Source organism: Chiloscyllium punctatum, chromosome 2, assembly GCF_047496795.1.
Source record: "Chiloscyllium punctatum isolate Juve2018m chromosome 2, sChiPun1.3, whole genome shotgun sequence".
Lineage (NCBI taxonomy): Eukaryota > Metazoa > Chordata > Chondrichthyes > Orectolobiformes > Hemiscylliidae > Chiloscyllium > Chiloscyllium punctatum.
Window position 1 is genome coordinate 59,304,246 of NC_092740.1, and position 25,330 is coordinate 59,329,575.

General features: G+C 39.6%; 1 protein-coding gene across 5 annotated transcripts in view; it reads right to left on the reverse strand.

Moving 5' to 3' along the window:
- arb2a (ARB2 cotranscriptional regulator A) overlaps window positions 1-25,330 on the reverse strand; it is a 544,044-nt gene that overhangs the window by 163,083 nt on the left and 355,631 nt on the right. For all 5 annotated transcript variants that reach the window (XM_072582914.1, XM_072582913.1, XM_072582916.1 and 2 more), the window contains exon 10: window positions 4,041-4,125. In XM_072582914.1, coding sequence (XP_072439015.1) covers window positions 4,041-4,125 — 85 coding nt within the window. The remainder of the gene's footprint in view (window positions 1-4,040; window positions 4,126-25,330) is intronic.

Genomic DNA, 25,330 nt, shown 5'->3' on the forward strand with positions numbered 1-25,330 from the left:
ATGCCTGAGGCAAAGGAAGAACCTATGGATTCCAAAACAGTCGAAAAGGCTATCAAGGAGCTGGGCAGGTTCCACGTGTTTGTTAGGCCCACTGCACCTATTTGAACTTTATAAGTCACTGGACCTGACCTCGTGTTCATCATGCCTCTTACCCAAGTAGGGCCATTCCTGCAGTTGCTACACCAAACTTCATCCCCTGAAGTAAACTGTCTCTTTTGCTTAGCGGAGTTCTGTGTCTGGCACTGGTGTTCCTGATGCCATTTTACTTTCCCCCCAAGTCAGGGAAGATCAGATTTAATCTTGTGCAGAGCCTTTTCCCCATTAGCCATCTGCTGGAGCTATCCCTTAAGTTGCATAAGGGGTAGTCCTATATTGAAACAGGAATCAGGCCAGTGAAGCTGCACGCTACTTATTTAAGCCTGTCTTCGAAGTTTGGAATGCTCCTTCCATTTAGTCACTGGACGATAGATGGTGTGGAGCTGTTCTTTTTTGCTAAATGCTCAACTTTAGAAAATACTCAAATTCACTTCTGGTAAATGATGGCCTGTTATCTGTGACCTACACCTCTGAGAGTCTGTGTATTGCAAAAAATCCTCCAGTTTTTCTACTGTTGTCCCCATGTTTGACAAATGTACTCTATGCATGTCCAGTCAATTGAGTGGATGTCCACAATGACTAAGAACATTGAGCCCATGAAAGGATCTATATAGTCAATGTGTAACTGAGCCCAGGGTTGACTGGCCATTTCCATGAAAGTGGGGCGCTGGTGGTGATAATTTCTGGCACTCTGGGCACTGCCCCACCAAAGCAGCTAATCTGCATCCAATTCTGGCCACCAGACATAACTTCTCACCAAGACCTTCATTTTGGAAATCCCTGGATGACTCTGGAGGAGTTAAGTCAGTATCTGGTGGCGATCTTTGCTCACAATCACTCTTGTTCCCTGGAATAATGTGCCAACCTCTGCTGTGATTTGGTCTCTCCAGATCCAAAAAGGGTGGCTCAGTGGTTAGCACAGCTGCCTCACAGCACCAGGGACTCAAGTCTGATTCTCGCCTCGGGCGACTCTCTGTGTGGAGTTTCTATGTTCTCCCTGTGCTTGCATGGGTTTCTTCCCACAAATCAATGGTGGATTTATGGACAGGAGCATACGATGATTTCTTTGTTTTCCAGCTTGTGATTTCTGTCTCTAAGTTTGCCCATGTGACAAATGGCACTGGGCGAGCCTTGCAGAATTGTGGAATTGCTTCCTGGTCAACATACAGGATGGCCTTGGCTCCTTTGATAGTCAAGAGTGTGGTGCTCAAAAAGCACAGCAGGTCAGGCAGCATCGTAGGAGCAGGAGGATTGACGTTTCAGGAATTCCTGATGAAGGGCTTTTGCTCGAACCATCGATTCTCCTGCTCCTCCGATGCTGCCTGACCTGCTGTGCTTTTCCAGCACCACACTCTCGATTCTGATCTCCAGTATCTGCAGTCCTCACTATCTCCTTATATAGCCACAATATTTTCCTGAAAAACCTCCAGCTATTTAATTAGGACTACACTGAGGCATCCATTTCATATCAAAAAATGTTGAACTGAATCTTTCTCTACCAATTTTTCTCCATCAAGCTTTGGCCCGAGCCTTTTACTACAGTCACTGGTAACTGAACCAGCAGCTTTTCATAAGAGACTGGAACCGAAGTTGTAACCTTAATCTGTATTGGTTCCCCGGTATAGACTCTCAGTCTAGCTGAAGTCTTCCACAAACTTAAGAGTGGGAGCACACAGCGAATTTTGTTCCAGTCTGGTTCTGTAATCATTGAAACGGCCATGCCAGTATTGGCCTCCATTTGAATCAGGTGACCATTTAACCAGATATTTATTTTGGATGTTGCTCAGCAATTTAACTGTTCCAAACCAGATGTAGGTCGATTTTTCAGGGTTTGCACTCTCCTGAATACCGGCCGATGCATCTGTTACTCAAATTATTGGGACTCTTTTGCTGTCACAAGTACGAATACCAGCCGCAACTACAATGGCTTGCCAGTGTGGAGCTTGAAGAAAATTTTAATTGTTTGGCTGAAGATCAGCTTTGTTTTGGTGTTTTGCTGTGGGCTGACCTAGAGTCCCTTGATCACGATATGTCCTGAGTGAAGCTATGCAATTGCTTTCCCTCAGTTGGTGTTCCCTAAGCTCAGTCAGACTGGCGAGGGTGTCCACTCCCATTGGAATGCCCTGCAACTCGTGCTCAACTTGCTACATTTTCCAATGATAAAGCCAGTTGTACTGCCTGTTGATGTCCAATTGGGCTTTGGCTAATGGGCATTTTTACATGGATTACATCATTAATCCACATACCAAATGTTCTCTCAGCATCTGATTAAAGGTTAAACTGAAGTCACATGCCTCTGCCAATCATCTCAAACTAGTCAAAAATCCTGATATGGATTCCACTGGTTCTCAAATTGCTGAGTAAAACCAATTGCATTGGAGAATTAGGGAAGGCCTTGTGTCATAATATTCCTTAACTAAATCAGTTAACTCTTGAAAGATTTCAGGGAAAGCTAGACTCCTAACAACTTAAAAAGCTGTGGATCCACAAGCTATCAGAAGAATTAATCATTGCTTTTCAACTGCCCCATTTGCCTGAAAAGAAACACATTTTTTCCACTGGACCCAGTCTTCAACTTGAACACCACAAGTTTCCAAAATAATGACATGATGCCAGAAATGCTTACCCCAACTCAAAGACAACTGTTGCAAGTGAATTTTTCAAGGGCGTGCTTTTTTCTTGTTGCCAATGAAATAACTCCACAGAGGATGGTATCCCATTACCAAGACACTCTTTATTTACATATGAAGAGTTCTTGACATTGATCCAGCTCCCTAAGATACAGCTCTCAGAGTGAATGGAACCTTTGATACTCCTAATATATGTCAATAAGGGCTCACTAACTGGACCAGATTGACAGCCCCAGTCAGGAAACTCTTATTTTATGAGGTCCACCCACCTGTCCTTGTTACAATCACTACAGAAGTGAAGCACTGGATTGTGGAGAGGGAATGGTAAAGATTGGAAAACATTTTAAATGGTAGAAATGCATAATCTCAAAGTTAGAAACCTGCCATTTGCTGGAAACTTCTCCACTTGAACAGCTGCATTTAAATCCAGCTTTTCTTTAGTACCAGCTTACAGTTTATGTAAAGTGTCAGCTTATATTATGTATTTACATTTGGAGTAAAGCTTATTACTGGAAACCCACAGACTTTGCGTTGCATGTTACCAATGGAATCAATCAATTATGAATTATTTAAAGTTTTAAATGTCAAGGTATTTTAAAACTGATGCAGTGGGATGAATATTATTTTCTTGGCATGTACCAGTTATTACATCTCTGACTAAAAGCTGTTATAACCAAATTTCAGTCCTGCATGTTTAAGCAAATATCCTGGTCCAGTTAAAAAACTTGAGAGGAAGTCATCAAGTTCTGATTTTTCAGGATATTCCTATTTTCTACCAACTGAGAAGTGCAATATTGATGTTGGGGGAAGGGTAATGATAAACTTGAGTGGCATTAAAATGTTTTAAGGTTGTTCCAATTGTCTGGATTAACTTTGACAGAGATGATTCGCAGAACAGTCATGGAAATTAAACCAGTTACTTTTGTCCATTCACTGACATGTTAACTAGTCATTTAAAGTGAAGTACATCCTACTGAATTACCATTGTAAAAGAATACATTATTATACCATATACTTATTACTAGCATATGCCTCACAATATCCCAATGCTCCAATATAGTGATGTTACAAATTGAGTATCACAACCCATAAATGCTATTAATGAAACACATTTCAGATGGTAAAATAGAGGAATTCTACAGAAAATCCCGTCACCAAGCCAGACTTACTCAGCAGTCTAAAGTAAGAAAATGATTAAATAGAATTTAAATCACGAGTATATCTGCTGAAACATCTCCTTTCCAACATTTAAAATTGCAACTGAATACAACTTCTCGCAAGAAAAAAATTGTCTGAACAGAATAACTGAAGTACCTGCAGAGACTCGTGGGCAGTCTGGGAGCATGAATTCTACTGGTGTGTCCAGTGGTTCAGAGCTTGACACCCAATTGCGACAGTGCTGGAACACAAAATAAAATTGTACATTTAGACCATGCAGATTTATTCCAACAAAAAATTTGAACATTTCTTTCCATCTAAAATTCAGCATAGGTTTTGGACTAATTTAGAAACTATATTAGCATAATAAATTTTAAGTAATAACAAACCATTTAAAGCACACATGAATTCAAACTGAACAATTCTAGGGCCATAAATAGATTTATGACTGTGTCAACTCTCCTCAAGGAGTCAATTTGAAAATGCCTACAATATATCAACTATACCTAAGTTTTTAATATGCATGGTGTAAAAATTGAAAATCAAAGATAAACAGAATTTGATCTGGAATATAGTATCAACAGGACAGATGATCAAGCCAAACTAATTCAGATATCTCAAAGACTGAAATTATTAGCTCAGTTTAAATAAACTGCGGAGCAGTTGTGGAAATAACTGATCAATTGTTATGGCCCTTCTGTGGACTCTGGATGTTGCCAATTTTCATTGGGCTGACTCCCCATTTGGCAGCAGCAATCTCCAACTTGGGCAAATTGTTTGAGGAGGTGAGAAGTGAACCATAACTGGTCACTTCAGTGGTTCAATTGGGTTACTGGCATGTGGTCTGTTTGTCAGTCTACCCACTGCTGACAAAATGAAATGGAAATAGGCAAACATCAAACCATGCCTATGCCCTCCTATGCAATTTTGTTCACCTTCCTACTCCCCAACCAATTTCATGAGGGCTGATATATTTCCGATTAATATAATATGAAGACACTAATTATTCCACATGAAAATACTACCCAAGCAGGAAGGCACTTATTTGTCCTTAGTTGAAGAGTTTTATACACAGTTAAATAGGTGCATGTCCTATATTGTGCATGGCGAGGGTGAGTAACAGGAAAGATAGGTTTGAACCAAGCAAAAAATGCAGTGGTATTTCTCGGTAGTATTCAGTCACAGGTTGACTGGTTCTGCTCCTATGCTTAGAGTTGCATTGCAACCACTGTTGTTCCATTCCCTCTGACTACCCTGGATGACTGCTCAGATGCTGGTTCCAAATTGAACCAATCTGCACTGCAATGATATAGGGAATGCCAAATTTGGTCCCGCCACTTATCATTATGTCGCTTTGCGATGACATAGCACTTTAAATTTGTGTATCCATAACGCATGCACAATTGTTGTCCCGCTTAGTGGTGATGTTGAAAATAAATACAGACAAAATATTAAAAACTGGGACAATTGGTGACTGGAAGTGGGCAGAATAAATTACTTCCTCAAATTAGGAAGCAAAATTTAAAATAAATAAATAATTACTTTTTAAGTTATTTATATAGTTTTGGCTGAGAATAGAGCCACATCAGGTAGCCATAGACATGCAATTTTAAAAATTCTTGCATGGGGTGAGGGTTTCACTGAAAAGGCATTTCTGTCCGTCTCCAAAATTGGAGGTGTAGTGGACAGCGAAGAGGGTTACCTCAGATTACAGCAGGATCTGGACCAGTTGGGCCAATGGGCTGAGAAGTGGCAGATGGAGTTTAATTTAGAAAAATGCGAGGTGCTGCATTTTGGAAAAGCAAATCTTAGCAGGACTTATACACTTAATGGTAAGGTCCTAGGGAGTGTTGCTGAACAAAGAGACCTTGGAGTGCAGGTTCATAGCTCCTTGAAAGTGGAGTCACAGGTAGATAGAATAGTGAAGAAGGCGTTTGGTATGCTTTCCTTTATTGGTCAGAGTATTGAGTACAGGAGTTGGGAGGTCATGTTGCGGCTGTACAGGATATTGCTTAGGCCACTATTGGAATATTGCGTGCAATTCTGATCTCCTTCCTATCGGAAAGATGTTGTGAAACTTGAAGGGTTCAGAAAAGATTTACAAGGATGTTGCCAGTTTTGGAGGATCGGAGCTACAGGGAGAGGCTGAACAAGCTGGGCCTGTTTTCCCTGGAGCGTCGGAGGCTGAGGGGTGACCTTATAGAGTTTACAAAATTATGAGGGGCATGGATAGGATAAATAGACAAAGTTTTTTCCCTGGGGTCGGGGAGTCCAGAACTAGAGGGCATAGGCTTAGGGTGAGGGGGAAAGATATAAAAGAGACCTAAAGGCAACTTTTTCACGCAGAGGGTGGTACGTGTATGAAATGAGCTGCCAGAGGATGTGGTGGAGGCTGGTACAATTGCAACATTTAAGAGGCATGTGGATGGGTATATGAATAGGAAGGGTTTGGAGGGATATGGGCCGGGTGCTGGCAGGTGGGACTAGATTTAAACATATGTTATATATAAAAAGTTTGCTTTATTCTCATTTAACTTTATTTCTTTTGCATAATAAACCTAGCTTTTTAAAAAAATTGAATATGCAGCATTGCATGCTATGTTTCAGTGAAAGACCTCCATGTTAAAAAAAAAGGTCTATCAAACCAGATTTCTGTCTGGGATCTGACTTATCCAGTAATAATGTCAGCTCGGATCATAACATTATTTTCATATAGTGGTGTCTAAGCTTATCCACAGCAGAGAAGACAGTGGTGTCCATTATCACTGCAAATTAACAACCGAAAATACACATTCTTAAATTCTATAGTAGTAGCTATTATTTTCTGACTGATGCTTTGCTTCAAATGCAGTGCTGATTAAAACAAATGTCTGTATTTATTCTTTATCATTCTTTCAAATAAATGTAATTATTGTTCCTTAACTATTTGGGAATGACTACTTTCAACATTGTACTTTGAATATTTTGCAGGGACAGAATTCCCACTTATGAGAGAGCTTGATATCTTCATCCAATTGACAGTACAAAGGCTGACCCCACTATAGTTTCCAGGGTCAGCTTAACTTGAATGGGCGAGCTCCAGGTGTTAGAACGTCCTTGATCAGGAAATGCTTGGTAAAGGGAAATGCTCTACAGCAGATTAACAAAACAACAAAAAATATAATTTTGAATAAAACAAGGAAACTTCTGTAATAATGCTGCATGGAACAAGGTTAATTACTTTGTGGATGCTAATGTTGAAAGGAAGGTTGAATGATGAGACAGTACGCAATGAAAAGCAACTCCAAGAAGTGATGTAGCAGTTAAGTGGAACTGTAGATAGGGCAATCAGTTCAGATTCATACATCCAATATATACAATAACCTTAGTGGCTTTTCCGGGTCAGGCAAAGTAGGAAGAGCCAACTGTTGCTTTCAAGAGTGCACTGCACCAGACATGACTGCCCCTTACAATATCACTTCCCCTTCATTGTGATTTTCTTTTGCTTGAATAGCTTACTATTAATGTGAATGAGGTGTCATTGCAGCCTCAGCATTCATCTGTTAAGTTTATTTCACTTAAATTGTTATATACATTAATCAGCATACTTGTCTTAATTTGGAACTGAGGGGAGTGGCTCAACAATACTCTGAATGATGACTGGCAGCTTATGTCTGACATTCTCTAAATTTTCTACATACCCCTATCCTCACCTAGAAATACCTGGCGGGTTGATACATTTCAGGAATCAAGTTTGCTAATTGCTCTCCCAGCCAGCTGCTACTCCAACAGCTATTCTGGCACTAATTGCTAACCAATATATACTTCTTCAAATCCATTCAAACCTTTACTTCAGTCTTCTATAGTGGCAAAAATCATAACCTAGGTTGGATAGGAATAACAATGTCAGAAAAGGAGACAATGACATCAGTTGATAGCACAGTAGTGGATTCTAATCCATGTCCTTGCCTTTCTGTTTGAAAATATGATGATACAATGTGGAATCTCCAGACTGAATTTCCATTATATGGAGATGCCAGTGTTGGACTGGGGTGTACAAAGTTAAAAATTACACAACACCAGGTTATATTCCAACAAGTTTAATTGGAGATGCTAGCTTTTGAAGCGCTGTTCCTTCATCAGGTGATTTTTAACTGAAATTCCATTAGAAAGTTTTTGTTGGTTGCTTGTCAGTTGCTAAATGAACAGCAATTTGGAATGGGCAATAAATGCTGAGCTTGCCAGCAATGCTTACATCAAATTGGTAGTGAGATTCAACAAAAATAGAACAATGATGCTTGTTAAGGAAGAGATGCTTAAAGGATAGACTAGAAGCATTCCAACAAGGAGGAAATACAGGGAAACCTAAGCCAAGGCTTCTTGGATGACAAAGAAATAGAGTTGAAACAAAAAAAAAGGATGATGTATGTCAGGTGAATTCTTCAAGAGAGCAAACATAGTAATTTGACTGGGGAAGAGGAAGAATGTAAGGCTTGCATAAGAGAAAAATATGAGAATAGAATGACAGCTAACATAAAAGGGAACTCAAAATCTTTTCCTGGCATATAAATAGGTGTCATATAAAGCTGGCAGAGGAGCAGGTAAAAAGAGTCAGAGTGAAGCCTATTTTTTTTAAAAAAGGTGATCTTTGCTTGGAGGATCAGGACAAGGCCTGAATACTTGAGCGTCTTATGTAATTACTTAATAAGAATCAGAATGCTGATAAAATGTCAGTTAAAATGAAGGTAAAGTTGGCAAGTGTGTGAAGTTTGATAGGATGGACGTAGTAGAAAGGCTGCTCATGCTTAGAATGGATAAGTCAACTGGTTTAGATGGCTTGCATGCCAAGTTGCTGAAGAAAATTGGGTGGGAATAGCAGAACAATAATCTTCTAATCTTCCCTAATGAGGGTGTTGGAGGACTACAATGTGGCATATGTGACATCATAGTTCAAGCAAGAGAAAAAAAAATTCCAGCCAATTAAATGTCAATAAATTTAACATCTGGTGGGTAGAATTTTAGAAACAATAATCAGGGGAAAAATAATAACAGGCAAATGGCGAGGTATTAATTAAGGAGGACTAATCAGATTAGATTAGATTACTTACAGTGTGGAAACAGGCCCTTCAGCCCAACAAGTCCATACCGACCCGCCGAAGTGTAACTCACCCATTTCCGTACATTTACCCCTTTACCTAACACTACGGGCAATTTAGCATGGCCAATTCACCTGACGTGCACATCTTTGGACTGTGGGAGGAAACCAGAGCACCTGAAGGGAACCCATGCAGACACGGGGAGAATGTGCAAACTCCACACAGTCAGTCGCCTGAGTCGGGAACTGTACCACCGTGCCGCCCACAAATTAATCTAATTAATTTTTTTTTAAAAAAGTACCAGAGGATCGATGAAGGGAATGGAGAAGTTGATGTTTATTTGGAATTTATGAAAGCATATCACGCAGTATCATTTAGAAGCTGGTGAATGCAACAGAGACTCACAGAGGATTGGTGTCACTTTAGATTTTAAAAATGGCTTAATTTGAAAGGTAGCTTTCAGACAGAATAGACAAGGGTCAGTGCTAGAATCCTTCTTAATAGACATTCGAGAGCTGGAGTTATGACACAGAGATAGGACAGCCAAATCAAATCAGCCCTCCTGTCCCTAAATTTGCAACATAGTAAATTTAAAGCTCAAAACTGACTCCAATAGTTTCTGACTAGACCTTTTAAAGAGCCAGAATAACCAATACCAGCACCAGTTATATGTAGTTTAAACAGAAGATTGAACAACTGAAATTGTTAGCATGTACTGGTAATTTAAGTGTTTTTTTTAAAGTTAGCTTCAGTAATACAGGTTCATTTGTTAAAACAGGTGCCTGGCTATCTGTTGTCCATACCATTTTGTCTGTTTAACAGCAAATTTGTCAAGGGTATGGCTACTGTTCAAAAATTAGATTCAGACTTTCAATAAAATCCTCACATTCCCAAAACCCTGGTTATACTTTATTTTGGGGTGGGGAAGTTAATTAAAGCTTTTACTTTTGCTGGATGACACCAGTCCTTGTCCAAAAACATGTCACAAATACATCACTTGGTCTTTTATAAATTCACTTTTTGCTAGATTTAATATCAACTCTGATTTTTCAGCTTTTTAACAGTTTTATATGTTCTTTTCATGTATTATTTGATTCTACAATGTTCCAAGTAAACTGGACAATTAGGTACTTCAGCTACAGTTCTATTCATTAATCATTGAAATGTGGCTACAGCATTCTTAAATCCAAATGGCACATCCATTGAGTGTGACAAATGCAGACATTTCCATAGCCATTGGGTTGTCAATGGTACTTTTAACAAATTAATTTTAGATTAGAGTAACACACTACCAATTCGATCATTGCAATTTTCTAGTCTGGGAACAGGGGTATGAATTCGCCTTTGTGACTGCATTCCCTTTCCTACAGTCTACACATAATCTAATTGAACTGTCTGGTTTAGGAACAAATACTACAGGAGAACTCCAACTACTTTGGCTTGGTTCGATCAAATAATTCTTCAACATTTATTGAAAATCCTTCATTAATTTGGTGTTATTTTCTGGGTTTAACTGATGTGGGTTTTGCTTCATTGGTTTTGAATTACCTACAGCAATGTCAGGATTTATTAATATGGTACACCCAAGTGTACCTCTTTGTATTTTCTGAGCAATCTCATTATATCTTCCTGTTGATCTTTCTCCACATACAAAAATAGGGCCTAAATTCTCTAATATCTCTCATTTTATTAGTCTAATCGTAAAAGAAGTACGGACACAGAGGTTAGGTTTGTGACAAGAACTACAGATGGTCTGAGACAGAAGTTTAAATGCAGTGATAATGCAGTCATAATGACCTGGAATTGGCTGCCATTGAAAGTGAAGACAGAAGGAAAGGTTTTTGCTTTGAAAGGAAATTGAACAGGCAGCTGAGGGAAATAAACATACAGGGTTATTGGGATAAAGCTAGGGAACTGGATTGTTTTACAGCGAACAATCATGGACTTGGTAGGCTTAATGGCCTCCTTCTTTGCTATAGGCCATTTACAAAGGCCAAGTTTTACTGGATCCCTGGGTGGCAGGCTGGGAGATGGAAAGTCCTTTAAAATACAGAGGTGGTGTTTTATGGACATTTTTCCAGTGGTGAGACCTGCTGAAGAGTGGTTGCTCACTTTAAGGACACTGTAAAATTCCACCCTCTGACTTTATGACACGTAGCATCTGTGTGGACTTTCGGATTACTTCTACACAGCAACACAGAAATATTTCTGGCACAAAGAAGGCAACTTGGCTCATATTGCTATTACATTTCAACAGAGACTTTTCAACAAGATCTCATTAGATCCTTGTTTCAAACATGGACAAAAGCACTGAATTCCAGAGAAGTGAGAGTGACAGCCTTTGACATCAAAGCTGTATTCAAATGAGTGTGGCATCAAGATGCTAGACCAAAACTGGTAACAATGGGTATCAGGGGAAAACTCTGAGTTTGTTGGAGTCATACGTGGCACCTAGGAAGATGATTGTGGCTGCTGAAGGGCAGTCACCTCAGCTTCAGGATATCTCTGCAGGAGTTCATCAGGATCCAACTATCTTCAGCTGCTTCATCAATCACCTGCACTCCACTATAATGTCAGAAATGGGATGTTCACTGATGACTGCACAATGTTCAGCATCATTTGCAACTCCACAGACACTGAAGATACATGTTCAAATGAAACAAGATCTGGACAATATCCAGGTTTGGGCTGACAAGTGGCAAGTAACATTCGCACCACACAAATATGAGGCAATGACCATCTCCAATAAGAGAGGATCTAACTACCTCCCCTTGACATTCAATGCTGCTACAATCACTGAATCCACGAACTCAATATCCTGGCGATTACCAGAAACTCAATTGGATTTGCCACATAAATCCAGTGGCTTCAACAGCAGGTCAGAGGTGAAGAATTCAGCGGTGAATTACTCACCTCCTGAGTCTTCAAAGCCTGTCCACCATTTACAAGGCTCAAGTGTGATGGAATAGCTCCTACTTGCCTGGACAGGTGCAGGTCCGACAACACTCAAGAAGCTCAACAGCATCAAGAACAAAGCAGCCCACTTGAGTGGTACCACATCCACAAGCATTCACTCCCTCCATCACCGACGCTTAGAAGCAGTAGTATACACTACCTACAAGATGCACTGCAGAAATTCATCAAAGATTTTGAAGCAGCTCCTTAAAACCCATGACCACTTTCATCTAGAAGGATAAGGGCAACAGGTGCATGGGAACAGCATCACCTGCCAATCTTCCTCCATGTCACACACCATCCTGATTTGGAAATAAATTGCCATTTCTTCAATTTCACTGAGTCAAAATCCTGGAATTCCCTCCCTAAGGGCATTATAGGTCAATCTACAGCATGCGGACTTCAGCGGTTCAAGAAGGCAGCTCACCACCACCTCTTCAAGGGCAACTAGGGATGGCAATAAATGCTTGCCATCCAGCAACACTCACATCTCACAAGGGAATTTTAAAAAAAATGTGGAATTACTGCTGTAGACCAAATACCTCAATTAAATAAGTTAGGGAAGACTAACATTCTGGAAGGGTAATATGAAGATTGGAAGCTAGATGCTTCTTTTCCCAAAGAACGGAGGATACACTCATGGCCATGAATGTTGATTGGTTGGATTTCCCCGAACAAAAGTTGGACCTGTCTGCAGCTGGTGCAGAGATTATGTTGTACAAGGATTAGTTATCGTCCATGTAAAATGGCCAGGAAGATCTCCTGGACTAGATTCTGCCCTCCAAAAGACCCAGAGAAACTTTTCATTTTTGTTTTTCCTGTCGAGGTAGTGCTGCAGAAGGAATCAAATTTGTATGGAGCAGGTTATATAAAGGTAATACATCTATTCCTGCCTGTTATTTTTATCCTTGTGTTTCTCAATTTTAAGAATTCAGACACTCCATTACTATTGCTCCTTTCTTATTCAAAAACACATTTTTAACCTTCTATAGAAATAAAATTAACTGTTAACTAGAAACTAATAACAACCCCAGAGATTCAAACACTTTTTGAAGTTCCGCTCTAGTGCACTATCAATTTATTTAAATGAACATTTAACCTGAATACATAAATTGCAAGATCTAGAACATTCTCCATAGTAATATATGAGTGCATAGTTGTAATTTCCAAAGAACTACAGTCACTAGGTTAATTTTATTGTCCCTGTGTTGCAAATGATTAAAGCACAAATGCAGAGTTTTAGGAATTGCTTACTTTTCTGTGATTTACTACAATTGACTTTATTACATTCTATCCTCAATCAGAAAAGATTTTACAAATATATTTAAAAATAAACAAGTTATTGGTCCAATTCAGAAAATGATTGTCTGAAACTATATAATTCAGTTGTAAAAATGAAAAAAAGAAATCACAAGAAGGGAAAAAACCACAGGCTGGCCTGCTGCACCAGAACATTTTGGTTCCCCTCATTGGAAAGCAGAAAATACAGGTGTGCTTTGGAATGAAGCCAGTTCATCTGCATGGAAAACGATACTAACAAAGGTAAAATAACAATGTGAATGCTCGCCTCCTTGTTTCTTGTGTCAGAAATGCATTCACCCTCATTTCCAGTGTTTCAGAGGCGATTACTCACACACACAGGGTCAGGTCACACAGAGTTGGCTCGAGGCAAGTGTCCAGCAACATAAATCTCTGAATTCTGCCAGGCCAACCTCCCCAGTTCACTCCATGCCATTTTGACTTGATCCTTAGTTGGTTGCTGCAGGAGGTCAGGTCTGGGACAATGTCTCTGGGCTGGGTATCTCTCCAACATACATATGCGGCAGAGCACCACCTCCATGGGGTTCGTTTCCTAATCTACCGATTGGTTGGTGAAAGACGAGTGTCTGTTAGCTCCCTTTCCTACAGTAAAGCCTGGTTTCCAGTCAGCTTGGATTTTCTCTGCCACTGGGTAAAGGCCTCGTTCCCCTGGGACCCTGGTAGTTGGCGTGCAACAATCAGGTCATGTTAAAGGAGTCCCTGCACAGCTACTTCAAACCACTCCCAGACAGCCAAATAAATTTCAGATCCTGGAAGGTCAGGACCCTTAAGGATAGCCCCAACAATAACAGACTTTAATGTTGCACTGTTGTCATAGCCCAGGAATTCCAGCACTACAACCGTAATATTGTGACCCGGAGCAAGACACAACTGCAAGGAGAAGGCCAGAGTAAAGAGAAAGGTGGGGTTACACCTTCATCTAAAATAGCAAATCACAAGTAACAAACCTGTTCTCTCTATACCGTTTCTTTCTGTAAGCAACGAATTGGTCAGATGGCTCAATGAATCCCCTTGTTGGGTGAACGAGTGCCATATAGTGCCTGCCCTGAAGCAATATGTCACAGTCATTAGTGCTTACACCTCGACTCTAAACACAATGGAGAGACAAAAAGGCATTCTTCACCGCATCGACCAATCGCTGTTGCACATCCCCAAAGGAGACAAGTTGATTCTCCTCAGCGACTTCAATTTTAGAGTCAAGAGGGGCACAAACCTTTGGAAAGGCATTTCAGGCAAGGAAGGTGTAGGGAAATCAGAGTCCTCCTCCTGACGAAGTGCCTAGAACATGATTTCATCATGACAAACATCCTAACCCCTCACACTCACTCTGTCACCCTTACCCTGGCTCACTCACACTCACTGCGTCACCGTCTGACCCCCTCACACTCACCCCGTCACCATCACCATGAAACCCTCACACTCACTCCACACCCTCACAGGGGGACAAGCACAAGGCTACCTGGCAATACCCCTAATAGATTATATGATTGTTCGAGCAAAGGACTGCAAAGATGTCTCTTTCTCCGGTGTCATGACTAGAGCTGGTCATTGCTGGTCCAACCATTGAATAATCCACTCTACCATTTCCATCAAACTGGCCTCAAACTGCAGAGGCAGAAAGAATTCTGGCACAGAAGACTCAATGTTGCTGGACTCAAAGACCGTGACAAAAAAGAACCACTTTGTATCACAACCAATCTGGTGACAACCACTGTACCAGAACCAGAGAGTGCTCATAGGGCCTGGTCCATCCTAAAGTCAGCACCCATGTGGAGACGCTCAGCCTCTTGACCAGAGAACTCGATTTATAGGAATGATCAAAAGATCCAGGATCACCTAGACTGCAAACACAAGGTTTTCCTGAACTGGCAACTCCACCAGGGCCTGATTGAGAGGAAACAGGCTACAGGCATGACAAGGCTGAGGTTCAAGAAAAAAACGGTGACCTAAAGAATTGATGGTGGGTGGAAAGAACACAGGAGACACAGCAACTTGCTAACAACCACAATGTGTGCAGCTTCTTCAATGTGATCCAAGCGATCCACAGACTGAGTACCCATGAATCTACTCCACAAAGACCCAAAAGGTCAATGCCTGCTGGAGAGAGGACTTTTGAGAATGTTCTCAACCAAAAAGCAACCTTCAATGCAAATGCTCTCAAAACCATCCCACAACAATCTATCACCATCTCAGTGCACGTCCAACATGCCATGAGGTCAAAAAAACCACCTAACAAGCTGAAAATAACAAGATTTCCCACATAGATGGAATCCCATCGAAGCACTAAAACACAGGGTGAGGCACTATTGACACAAATCCACAAGTTCATCACCCTTGTCGGCAAGGAAGAGAGCATACTGGGACATCTCAGAAGTTATAATTGTGATCATCTTCAGGAAAGGAGACAGGTCTGACATGTGGAAATTATAGAGGTATCTTGCTACTGTTCATCATAGGTAAGGTAATTGCAAGAATCCTTCTCAATCGTCTCCTCCCAGTGGCTGAAGAGCTCCTCCCAAGTCTCAATGTGCCTTCTGCCTGTTAGGCACTAAGGACTTAATTTTCATTGTGCTACAAGTCCAAGAAATGTGCAGGAAAGCACACCAACCTCTTCACATGGCCTTCTTTGATCTCACAAAGACCCTCAGACTCTATTAACCATGAATGATTACAGAACATCCTCCTCAAATTCAGCTTCCTGCAGAAATGCGTCACCATTTTCCGCCTGTTCACAATGATATTACACTTTGATGTTAACTCAATCCAGGAAATTCTGAGCCTTTCCACGTATTTTAATGCTAACTACTTATCACTATGAGGCTGTATATCATATATCATATGATATACATATGCAATGCAAATGCTCTCAACACCATCCCACAACAATCTATCACCATCTCTGTGCTTATATCATATACTACAACGTTGAGCTTCAACAGTCTAAATTTCAAGTTGTTATGTGCTTGTTTGAGTGCTCATAGCTTGGCATCTTAAAGGATTACCTTGCAAATTAACATCATATTTTACATATTAGTCATACTTAGTATAATCTACATTTCTATTACCCATGTTGCAGATCAGCTGATTCTGTGCATGCCTTTCTAAAAATGACGTGTAATGTTTCTTTTCTTCAAATTGTGCCAAGACAATATTTGAGACACAATAAAATCATTTTTTTTTTGCCTTTACCTCTTTCAAAACAACTTAATTCCCATTCATTTGATAAACAAGCTCATTCTCGAGATTTTTGAATTCTTACTACTCTCATTCTGCACCATGGAACCCATTGCCAATGTAGAAAGATTCTTTACTGGTTGATCAAGTGTCTTATTGTATTTCCTTAATTCATTCTGTCTAGAAGAAGATGTCAGCTGTGGTGCAGTAAGTAGACGAATTTCAAAGGCTCCAATCCTCACCAATAAAGGCTGGGGAATGGCTTTTGAATAGATTTGTCAAGGCAACCCTACTGTTCTGGGACTATGGAGAGCAGGAAAAACATAAAGGCAGGGTGGCTGCATGGGATTAGAAAGTGAAGTTCACAAAGCATGCAGATTTTAGTGAGAAACAGTAGATCAATGAAACTATTGAACTGTGTGCAATAATGTGAAAACAAACAGGGTATCCTGCAGTGTTTTGAATGTCAGTAATTTTTTGTAGAATAATTAGACAGTTAATACCTATTTTTGCATATTTTACAAACGTTCACATAATTTAAAAAAACATTTACAAAGAATTGTCATCTACACTGCTGAGCTTTTATCCAAGTAATATACTCTAGAATTACCAATGCAAAGCCTTATTGACAGATGGATTTAGAAAAGTGAACTTCGTTAAATGAAGATAACAAAGCTGGAATATGAGTTTAAACATAAAATATTATTAGATATGGCTTCTATTTGAAATAAAGGCAGCATTTATTTCAGAGGTGATAAAGCATTTTCTCACAGAAAATAATACATTATGTTAGATTACTCCATATTTAAGAAGGCTTTTCCCATCAAGTAGTTTAATCATCTACAAGTTCTATGCATTCTTGAGCACAGTGTCAAGATATGGAAATGGCTGACTTAATATCTTATCATTCATCACAGCCACAGCTGGATGCAATAAAAGTATCCCTTCTTGGGCTTCTAAAAATAGGCTACCTGTGATAAATGAAAGATATTGTTCACCCAAGATACAATGATATATATGTGAATAGGTCCCAGGACAATGGGAGCAATTAGTGAGTACCAGGGGCAATTTATGATTGGAATCTGTATGTATGAAATAAGTGCATTCTTTCATGCACAATACTGATACAGCTTAAATTAAACTGCATTTAGTTCACATTTTACATTTACTGGCCATATCTTCTAGCCTCACTGTGATTTTCCATTAAAAAATCATATAAAATTGTAAAATTTATGACTTATTTGAATACAAAACAAGGCACATGAAATTAAGTAGTTGGGCTTACAAGCTGATGTTTGTTGAAGTGTAAGAATAAATATATATCCATGGACAATTTGATAACCTTTAAAAGTCAAATATACATTTTAAAATGCTATCAGAAACTAATGTCCCAAAATGACCAAAGCTATCAGCTGCTTTAAGTCAGTAACAAGAAATCCCACAGTAATATCAATAGGAAGAGATCTTTCTGATCCTACACTGAATATATTGGATTGCCAGGTATACTGAGCACAAACAAAAAAGAAAAGAATGCTTAATTTTCCACTCGTAATGTGAATAGTTGGGGGAGGGGGTGGAGTATGAACTGGCTTTCTTAACAGAGTATACATTTGCAGCCATTGATGGATGGATGGTTGGATGGATTTACTAACTTTTTAATCTTATATATAACAAAACTGTTCAAATTTTGGATAGTTAATATTGTAAAATAAGCCGTTTCAGAGCACTATATTGAAGATGAAATGCCTCAGTGATTCCCCAAGTTTATTCCAATTTGACCCCATTTTGAGGCTTGAAGCTTGTCATGACCCTTTGCTGCGAATTGAGAGACAGAGCTCATTAAAAGGGAGTATGGATGCACTAACTTGATTAGGGCCCCACTGTAGCCATTGCTGCCTTAGGTTCCATCACTCCAAAATTCCATCTTACAATTCCACTTGGAGTCCTTAGCCACCTTTTGGAAGGCTAGATGTGGACTAAGTAGGTTTTAATTCTAATTCTGAAGCATATTGTCAGAATAATAGAATATGGTTACTTTTCCATTGTATCTGCTATGATCAATTCATGACCTCAGGTGGACGATATACTCTGATGCTGAACATTGACCATCTATGGAAGATGAGAAATACAAGCAATTCTGAAGGACTGATACTGGACTTGAAATGTTAATGCTGTTTCTTTCACCACAGATGTTACCAGATCTGCTGAGTTTCTCCAGCATCCTCTGTTTCAGATTTCCAGCATTCAATATTTTGCTTGTAATATAGCAGCTGTTCCCTTGGATTAGTGATTTTACAGTTTCACAGAAGATACATGTACCAACCTTCAGCAAGAGGAATAATTCAGTAAGTAAATTCAACTTAAGATAAGCTGAAGTAGCTCAACCAAGGAAGACAACCCAGGGTAAAGCATATTAATAAGAGTGCAAAATTAGTGCTTTTGAAAATATTGAATGTAATATTCCTGCAGAAGCAGGAAGGAGGGACCCTGCCAGCTTTCCACCCTTACCCCAAATAACACCCTGGCAAGAAGGCTATTGGATTGTGTTCTTGGCTGATTGAGGGTCTTAAGTGGGCAATCAATATCTGTAGTAGGGGTCACTTAGTCAGAGGCACTGAGTGTGAAATCATTGGAAGAGCTAGCCCTCCAAGCTTGCTGCCAACCAATCTCCATCCCTTCACCAACAACCTCTTTCCTTCCAACACTCACTGGTGGTCTGAGATCCAGGCACCAAGCTGGCAGCAACCACTCATTCCCTGGTGGTCCTGTCATTCAATAGAGCTGTTTAATCTTGAACAATGGCTCAAGAAGCTGGAATTTTGTTCTTGTTGTTCTTAACCCCAAGGAAGGCCTACTGTTGTCCATGACTGACCTTCCCAAGAAGAAAGGATACACTGGCTAGATGAGATCCCTGTCACCCAAATTCAAGATGCTGTAGTATATCTTTAAGGGCATATCCAAAGCTGCTGGACATCATTATGTAATGCATACGCTCAGAATCATCAGACGGATGATAGAAACAGTCCTACAGAGCAGATATGTTAACTTACTTTCCAGATTTTGTTGTATATAGTATTATCTCTTCAAAAAGAATCTATCTAATTGAATTACAAATTCACTGTCTGTGGCTGATGTTTGCGTAAGGTAGAAAACATAATATGGTGATAACGGTGCATGTGAATTGAAGATATTACAGAACTTGCAATACTGAACATCTCTTCCAAAAGCAGTTAGTTCCATTGTGTAGATGTTAGAAGATCTAATGAGAATGTATAGCAGGGTGTGCAGAAGATTTTACAACAGCATAAGTGCCCAGTACAGAGTGATTCTGCATGGTTGGACTTAAACTGGCATATGTAGTACCAAGCGTAAGTCAGGGTCCAACTGATGCAAAAGCCTTGCAGTAACAACTGCTAACGTAGCAACTCCATAAGGTGTACCACTGCTCAGGGATTCATTAATGGCAGCAACAATTTCTCCTGTAGGGTAATTGATCAGAAGTACACATAGAGAAAAAATGTTCATGACAAGTACAGGCAAAAGAGTGTGTTGAGCAGTAGCCTCAAAATATTTGATAAAAGCTACAAAATACTTCCTTCTCCAAATAATCATTTTTTTCAGCATTGCCATGTGTTTATGCCTGTACAGCTTTATGACTGAACAAATCAAAGTATGGGACAGCAGCAAAAGCATTGACAATCTTAAGTTCAACAAAAGGATATAGCCAACCAAGGAACCATAAGCAGACAGAGCAACAGAATTTAAGCTCTGAATTACCTTCCAAGCCCGAATCCCTCTTCCTGTCTCAACTATCACTGAAATTCCTTTGAATGCTGACAGGGTGACATTTCTGGGGTGGGGGAGTCCAGAACTAGAGGGCTTAGATTTACGGTGAGGGGGGAAAAGAGACCTCAGGGGCAACTTTTTTATGCAGAGGGTGGTGCATGTATGGAATGAGCTGTAAAGGAAATGGTGGAAGCTAGTACAATTACAAGATTTAAACTGCATCAGTATGGATGTACGAATAGGAAAGGTTTAGAGGGATATGGACTAAGTGCTGGCAAATGGAAGCAGATTAGGTTAGGATGTCTGGTCAGCATGGACGAGTTGGACCGAAGGGTCTGTTTCCGTGCTGTACATCTCTATCACCCTATGACTTGAACAAGATTTCCATACCTGAAATGGAATTTCAATATTTTGAGGAAGGAACAAAGATGAAGGTAGTGCAATAGATGTTGACTACATGGATGTTAGTAACATCTTTGACAAGGTTTCACTTGGCAGATTGGGCAGAAAAATTCAAAGTCCATGAGACACAGGGGAATTTGGCAAATTGAATCCAAAATTGGTTCAGTGACAGGAAGTAAAGGGTAATGGTTGATGCATGTTTTTGAAAATGGAAAGTGACTTTCAATCATGTTCCACAAAGCTATGTTCTGGGTCCTTTGCTGGTTGTGTTTTAGATTTAGATTGAAATGCAGGAGGCATAACTGGGAAATATGTCGATAATACAACAATTGTCTAGGCCATTGAAGTAAAGAGAATGAATGGGTGGTGGTTGTCTGCAGGAAGATATGAATAGCTGAGTTTAATGGGTGGGAAAGTGTCAAATGGAATTCAACCCAGAGAAGTGTGACATTATGGATTTGGAGCAGTCAAACAAAACAATGAAATATACAAAAAACGAGAGGACACTGAGAGGGGTAGAGAAAGTGAGAGACTGTGGACTGTATACCCACAGGCCCCCCGAATGTAGCAGGATAGGTTGGTAAAGTGGAAAAGAAGGCATTTGGGATATTTACCTCATTGGGAGAGGTATTGAACAGAAGAGCAGTATGTAATATAGAAGCTATATCAGATACTGGTTAGGCCACAACTGGACATTTCTGTACAGTAAGGATATAACTACTTGAAAGAGAGTATTCAAGAATGTTACTAGGGTTTGAAAATAACAAGGAGAAAGTGAGGACTGCAGATGCTGGAGATCAGAGCTGAAAATGTGTTGCTGGAAAAGCACAGCAGATCAGGCAGCATCCAAGGAAGAGGAGAATTGACGTTTCAGGCATCAGCCCTTCTTCAGGAATGAGGAAAGTGTGTCCAGCAGGCTAAGATAAAAGGTAGGGAGGAGGGACTTGGGGGAGGGGCATTGGGAATGCAATAGGTGGAGGGAGGTCAAGGTGAGGGTGATAGGCCGGAGTGGGGTGAGGGCGGAGAGGTCAGGAAGAAGATTGCAGGTTAGGAAGGCGGTGCTGAGTTCGAGGGATTTGACTGAGAAAAGGTGGGGGGAGGGGAAATGAGGAAACTGGAGAAATAACAAGTATGTGGAAAGGTTGGCTAGGTTTGTTTTCCTTAGAACTTAGAAACTGAGGAATGACTTTATCGTGATGTACAAAATAATGAGGAGCTTCGACAGAGTAGATAAAGTAGACCTGTTTCCCATGCAGAGATGACAATTAATAGAGGGCAGAGATTTGATGTGATCAGTCAAAGAATTAGATGGGACATGCAATACAATATTTTCACCCAGAATGTGGTGGCCGTCTGGAATTAGAATAAATGGCTTTACTCAGCTGGTACAGACACAATGAACTGCATACCCTCCTTCTGTGCTGTAACCCTTTTGCCATTCTATGAAAGGTAGCAATTGTCCTTACTGAGTTCAACTTGAAACTGACAAAGAAACCATCAAAGTTAAAACAGCCACAGGAAACAAACATCTCCAGAGACTGACCACATCAGATCTGTGTAGACAACCATAAAGATCCAAAGAAAATTTGGCCTAGAATGGAATCACAGTTGAGTTAAGCTTCATTTTCTCAAATTTCATCTTAAATTTATATTTTACAGTTAGTGATCTGGGGAGATGATGGAACCATGTTGTGAGTAGCTGAAGATAAGGATCTTGAATGTGACTTTTCAGAAACAGAAATAATTGACAGAATGATTGAGTTGTGGCCACTTCTATCGCAATAGAAACACATTAAAAAGAATGTTATGCGTTGGAAGGATTGCTAAAAAGTAGACAAGACATTTGTGAGTTAAACAGTGGTTAAGGCACTGTAATTGGTAGCCGATTCAAATGAAGTTGTTAAATCATGCGGGTAGTGCAGTCTCATATGTAAAGGCAGAAATTATCCAGTTTTCCATAACATATACAAGGTATATGACATTAAAAGATACTTGAAACACGTATGCAGGAAGCCAGATCGCACAACATCCATGACAAGATACAGATGGATGCAAAACAGGTACAGCATATCAACACACAAAGGAATCATGTCAAATATCACAAGCAGCAAATCCACAAAATGACCAGCCAGACAGAGAGGCTGGATGATTAGGATGACCAGAGAATTTACATATAATGTCCAGATATTCTATTACAGGCAACATCATAGAATGTACTGGTGCCTTAGTATGACCCAAAATCTTTTGACATTATTCATATTGAATGCCAGTATAAGCATGAGTACCACACACTGTGGATGTATGAGGATTAGCGTTTCAGTGGGAGTGAGACAGAAGAAGAAATAGTTGTGGTAGCAGTGGAAATGCTGCAGTAGTGGAAACACGAGATGATTGATTTGACACTCAGTTCAGTTAAACAAGATAATATTCAAGAGCAAGCATAACATATTTGTGTCAAGGTGATGGGAGCTGGGACTGGGGGAGCTCGAAACTCGTAGGATTGCAGATGTCCTACTGAATTTAACATTTAACACACCTTTATTCTTTATGTTTGTCACTTGCCAGGTAGCTAAATTGACAGTTATTGAATGTTAAACTACTTTAAAAAATGCTCTGTCACATAAATTAAGCTCCTTACTCTCAAAAGTCTGTTCACCATTAACAAGGCACTATTCAGAAATGTGATGGAATACTCTCCATTTGCCTGGATGATTGCACCTCCAATATTCAAGAAGCTTTACATCATTCAGAATAATGCAGCCTATTTGATTAGTACCTTATTCACTATGTTCACATTCAATCTCTTCATCACTGATGCACAGTGGCAGTATTTACTATCTACAAGATGCACTGCACTAATTTAATACGTTTAAAGTTAAAAATCACACAACACCAGGTTATAGTCCAACAGGTTTAATTGGAAGCACTAGCTTTTGGAGCGGCACTCCTTCATGAGGTGGTTGTGTGATTTTTAACTTTGTACACTCCAGTCCAACCCGGCATCTCCAAATCATCATGTTTAGTGATTTTTTTTAACTTATTACTTCGACAGCATCTTTCAAAGTGGCAAACTCTACTAGCTAGAAGGACAAGGAACAGCAGATGCACGGGAGTTAGTTCCCCTCCAAGTTACTTACTGTGCAGATGGAATTGCATTACCATTCCTTCATTTGCGTTGGATCAAAATCCTGGAACTCCTTTCCTAATAGTACTGGATGTACCTACCCACCATGGATTGCAAACGTTTCAAAAGGAATGGGCAGTAAGTTCCAGTTTTGTCAATGATTCCAACATCACGTGAACAAATATAAGTAAAGATACCAAAGAAGTAAGGAAAAGCACTCAAGAGTTGACTAGTAAAGCAAGAATAAAATGAGGAAACCATTAGATATAACAAAATTTGTCAAGTTATAGATGAAACATTAAAGTATTTGGAATGGTTTAACTAGCTAAATAAAAGTGAAAGCCCATTTTGTGTGGTTCTTTGTGAAAAAAATTAAGGGTGTAAACCACCAAGAAGTTGACATTATGCAGGTAATTAAAGAAGTAGAAACCATCTTTTAGCCATGTTGGAGAATTTAAAAGAAGTATATTTTAAAATACATTTTAAATGCTGGACATTTGAAAAATAACATTATCTTCAGATACCAAAATGGTGACAATGTTCCCATTAGGAAGTTCAAAATATATTCCACATTGCCATCCGGTGGCCAGATTGCACAATCAGCTATGTCAGGTTTATCTGGGCAGTTTTCAACGAGCTGGCTTTTGTACTAAAAATAACAGTGAAGTTGTAAAACACAGCAACTTTTGGTGACAGTACATTTTTTTAAAACATGTAAACAGCATAATCTGCATGGAGTTGATGCAGAAGCTGCACCATATTGGAAACATAGTGCCTTGGCATCAAAACAATGAAGCACATAAAACAGGGGTACACACATGAATAATATGAAACTGCGTCATTAAAATGACAAGCATCCACTAAAGATGCCAGATGAAGCTAAAGTTTGCTATTCACTTGTAAAGCAAGTGAATATTTAAAAGCAAGAAAAAATTTAATTACTACCAAACAACCTCTTTGCCACTGAAAATTAACCTTTATCAGTGTTCAGGTTTTACAGTCCTTCAGGTTTTACAGTCCTTCAGGCTTTAATGATTCCTTTTCTGTCTCGCCCTTTTAATCCTCTCTTTTCCTTTCCTTGTTTCTGTACAGTGTGATTTGGCATTGTATTAATTAATATTACATTTCTTAGATCAGACAACCCAGCTCAATAAGATTTATCATTCTTTTAAAGAGATATATATGTCCTCTTCTCACACGTCCCAAATCTCTTGTCACATGAAGATTTTGAAGTTGAGTGATGTCAGTACAAATGTCCATAGAAAATCTTTTTGTCAAGTGTAACGTGATAAACAGCTTGTGCCATTATTTCACTGTCGATTGCAAATCTGTATCATTATAAATGTAACCAGTGGACATGAAAAATTACAATATGTCCAACATATTGTTCTGTATTTTGTAACAAGAGGGAAAAAATCACATCATGTGAAAAAGGTGAGTTGCCTCCTTCACTACTCCGATTCCATTAACATTCCAGCAGTTTCCACTATCGACCATTAAGTTCCCCAGCCTCCCTTTCACAGCACCAGTCCCCTGAAAATCCCCTCCCTCACTGACCTTTAGTAACCCCTTGGATTCTGTGGCCTATCCCCAGATATCCCTGAACCATG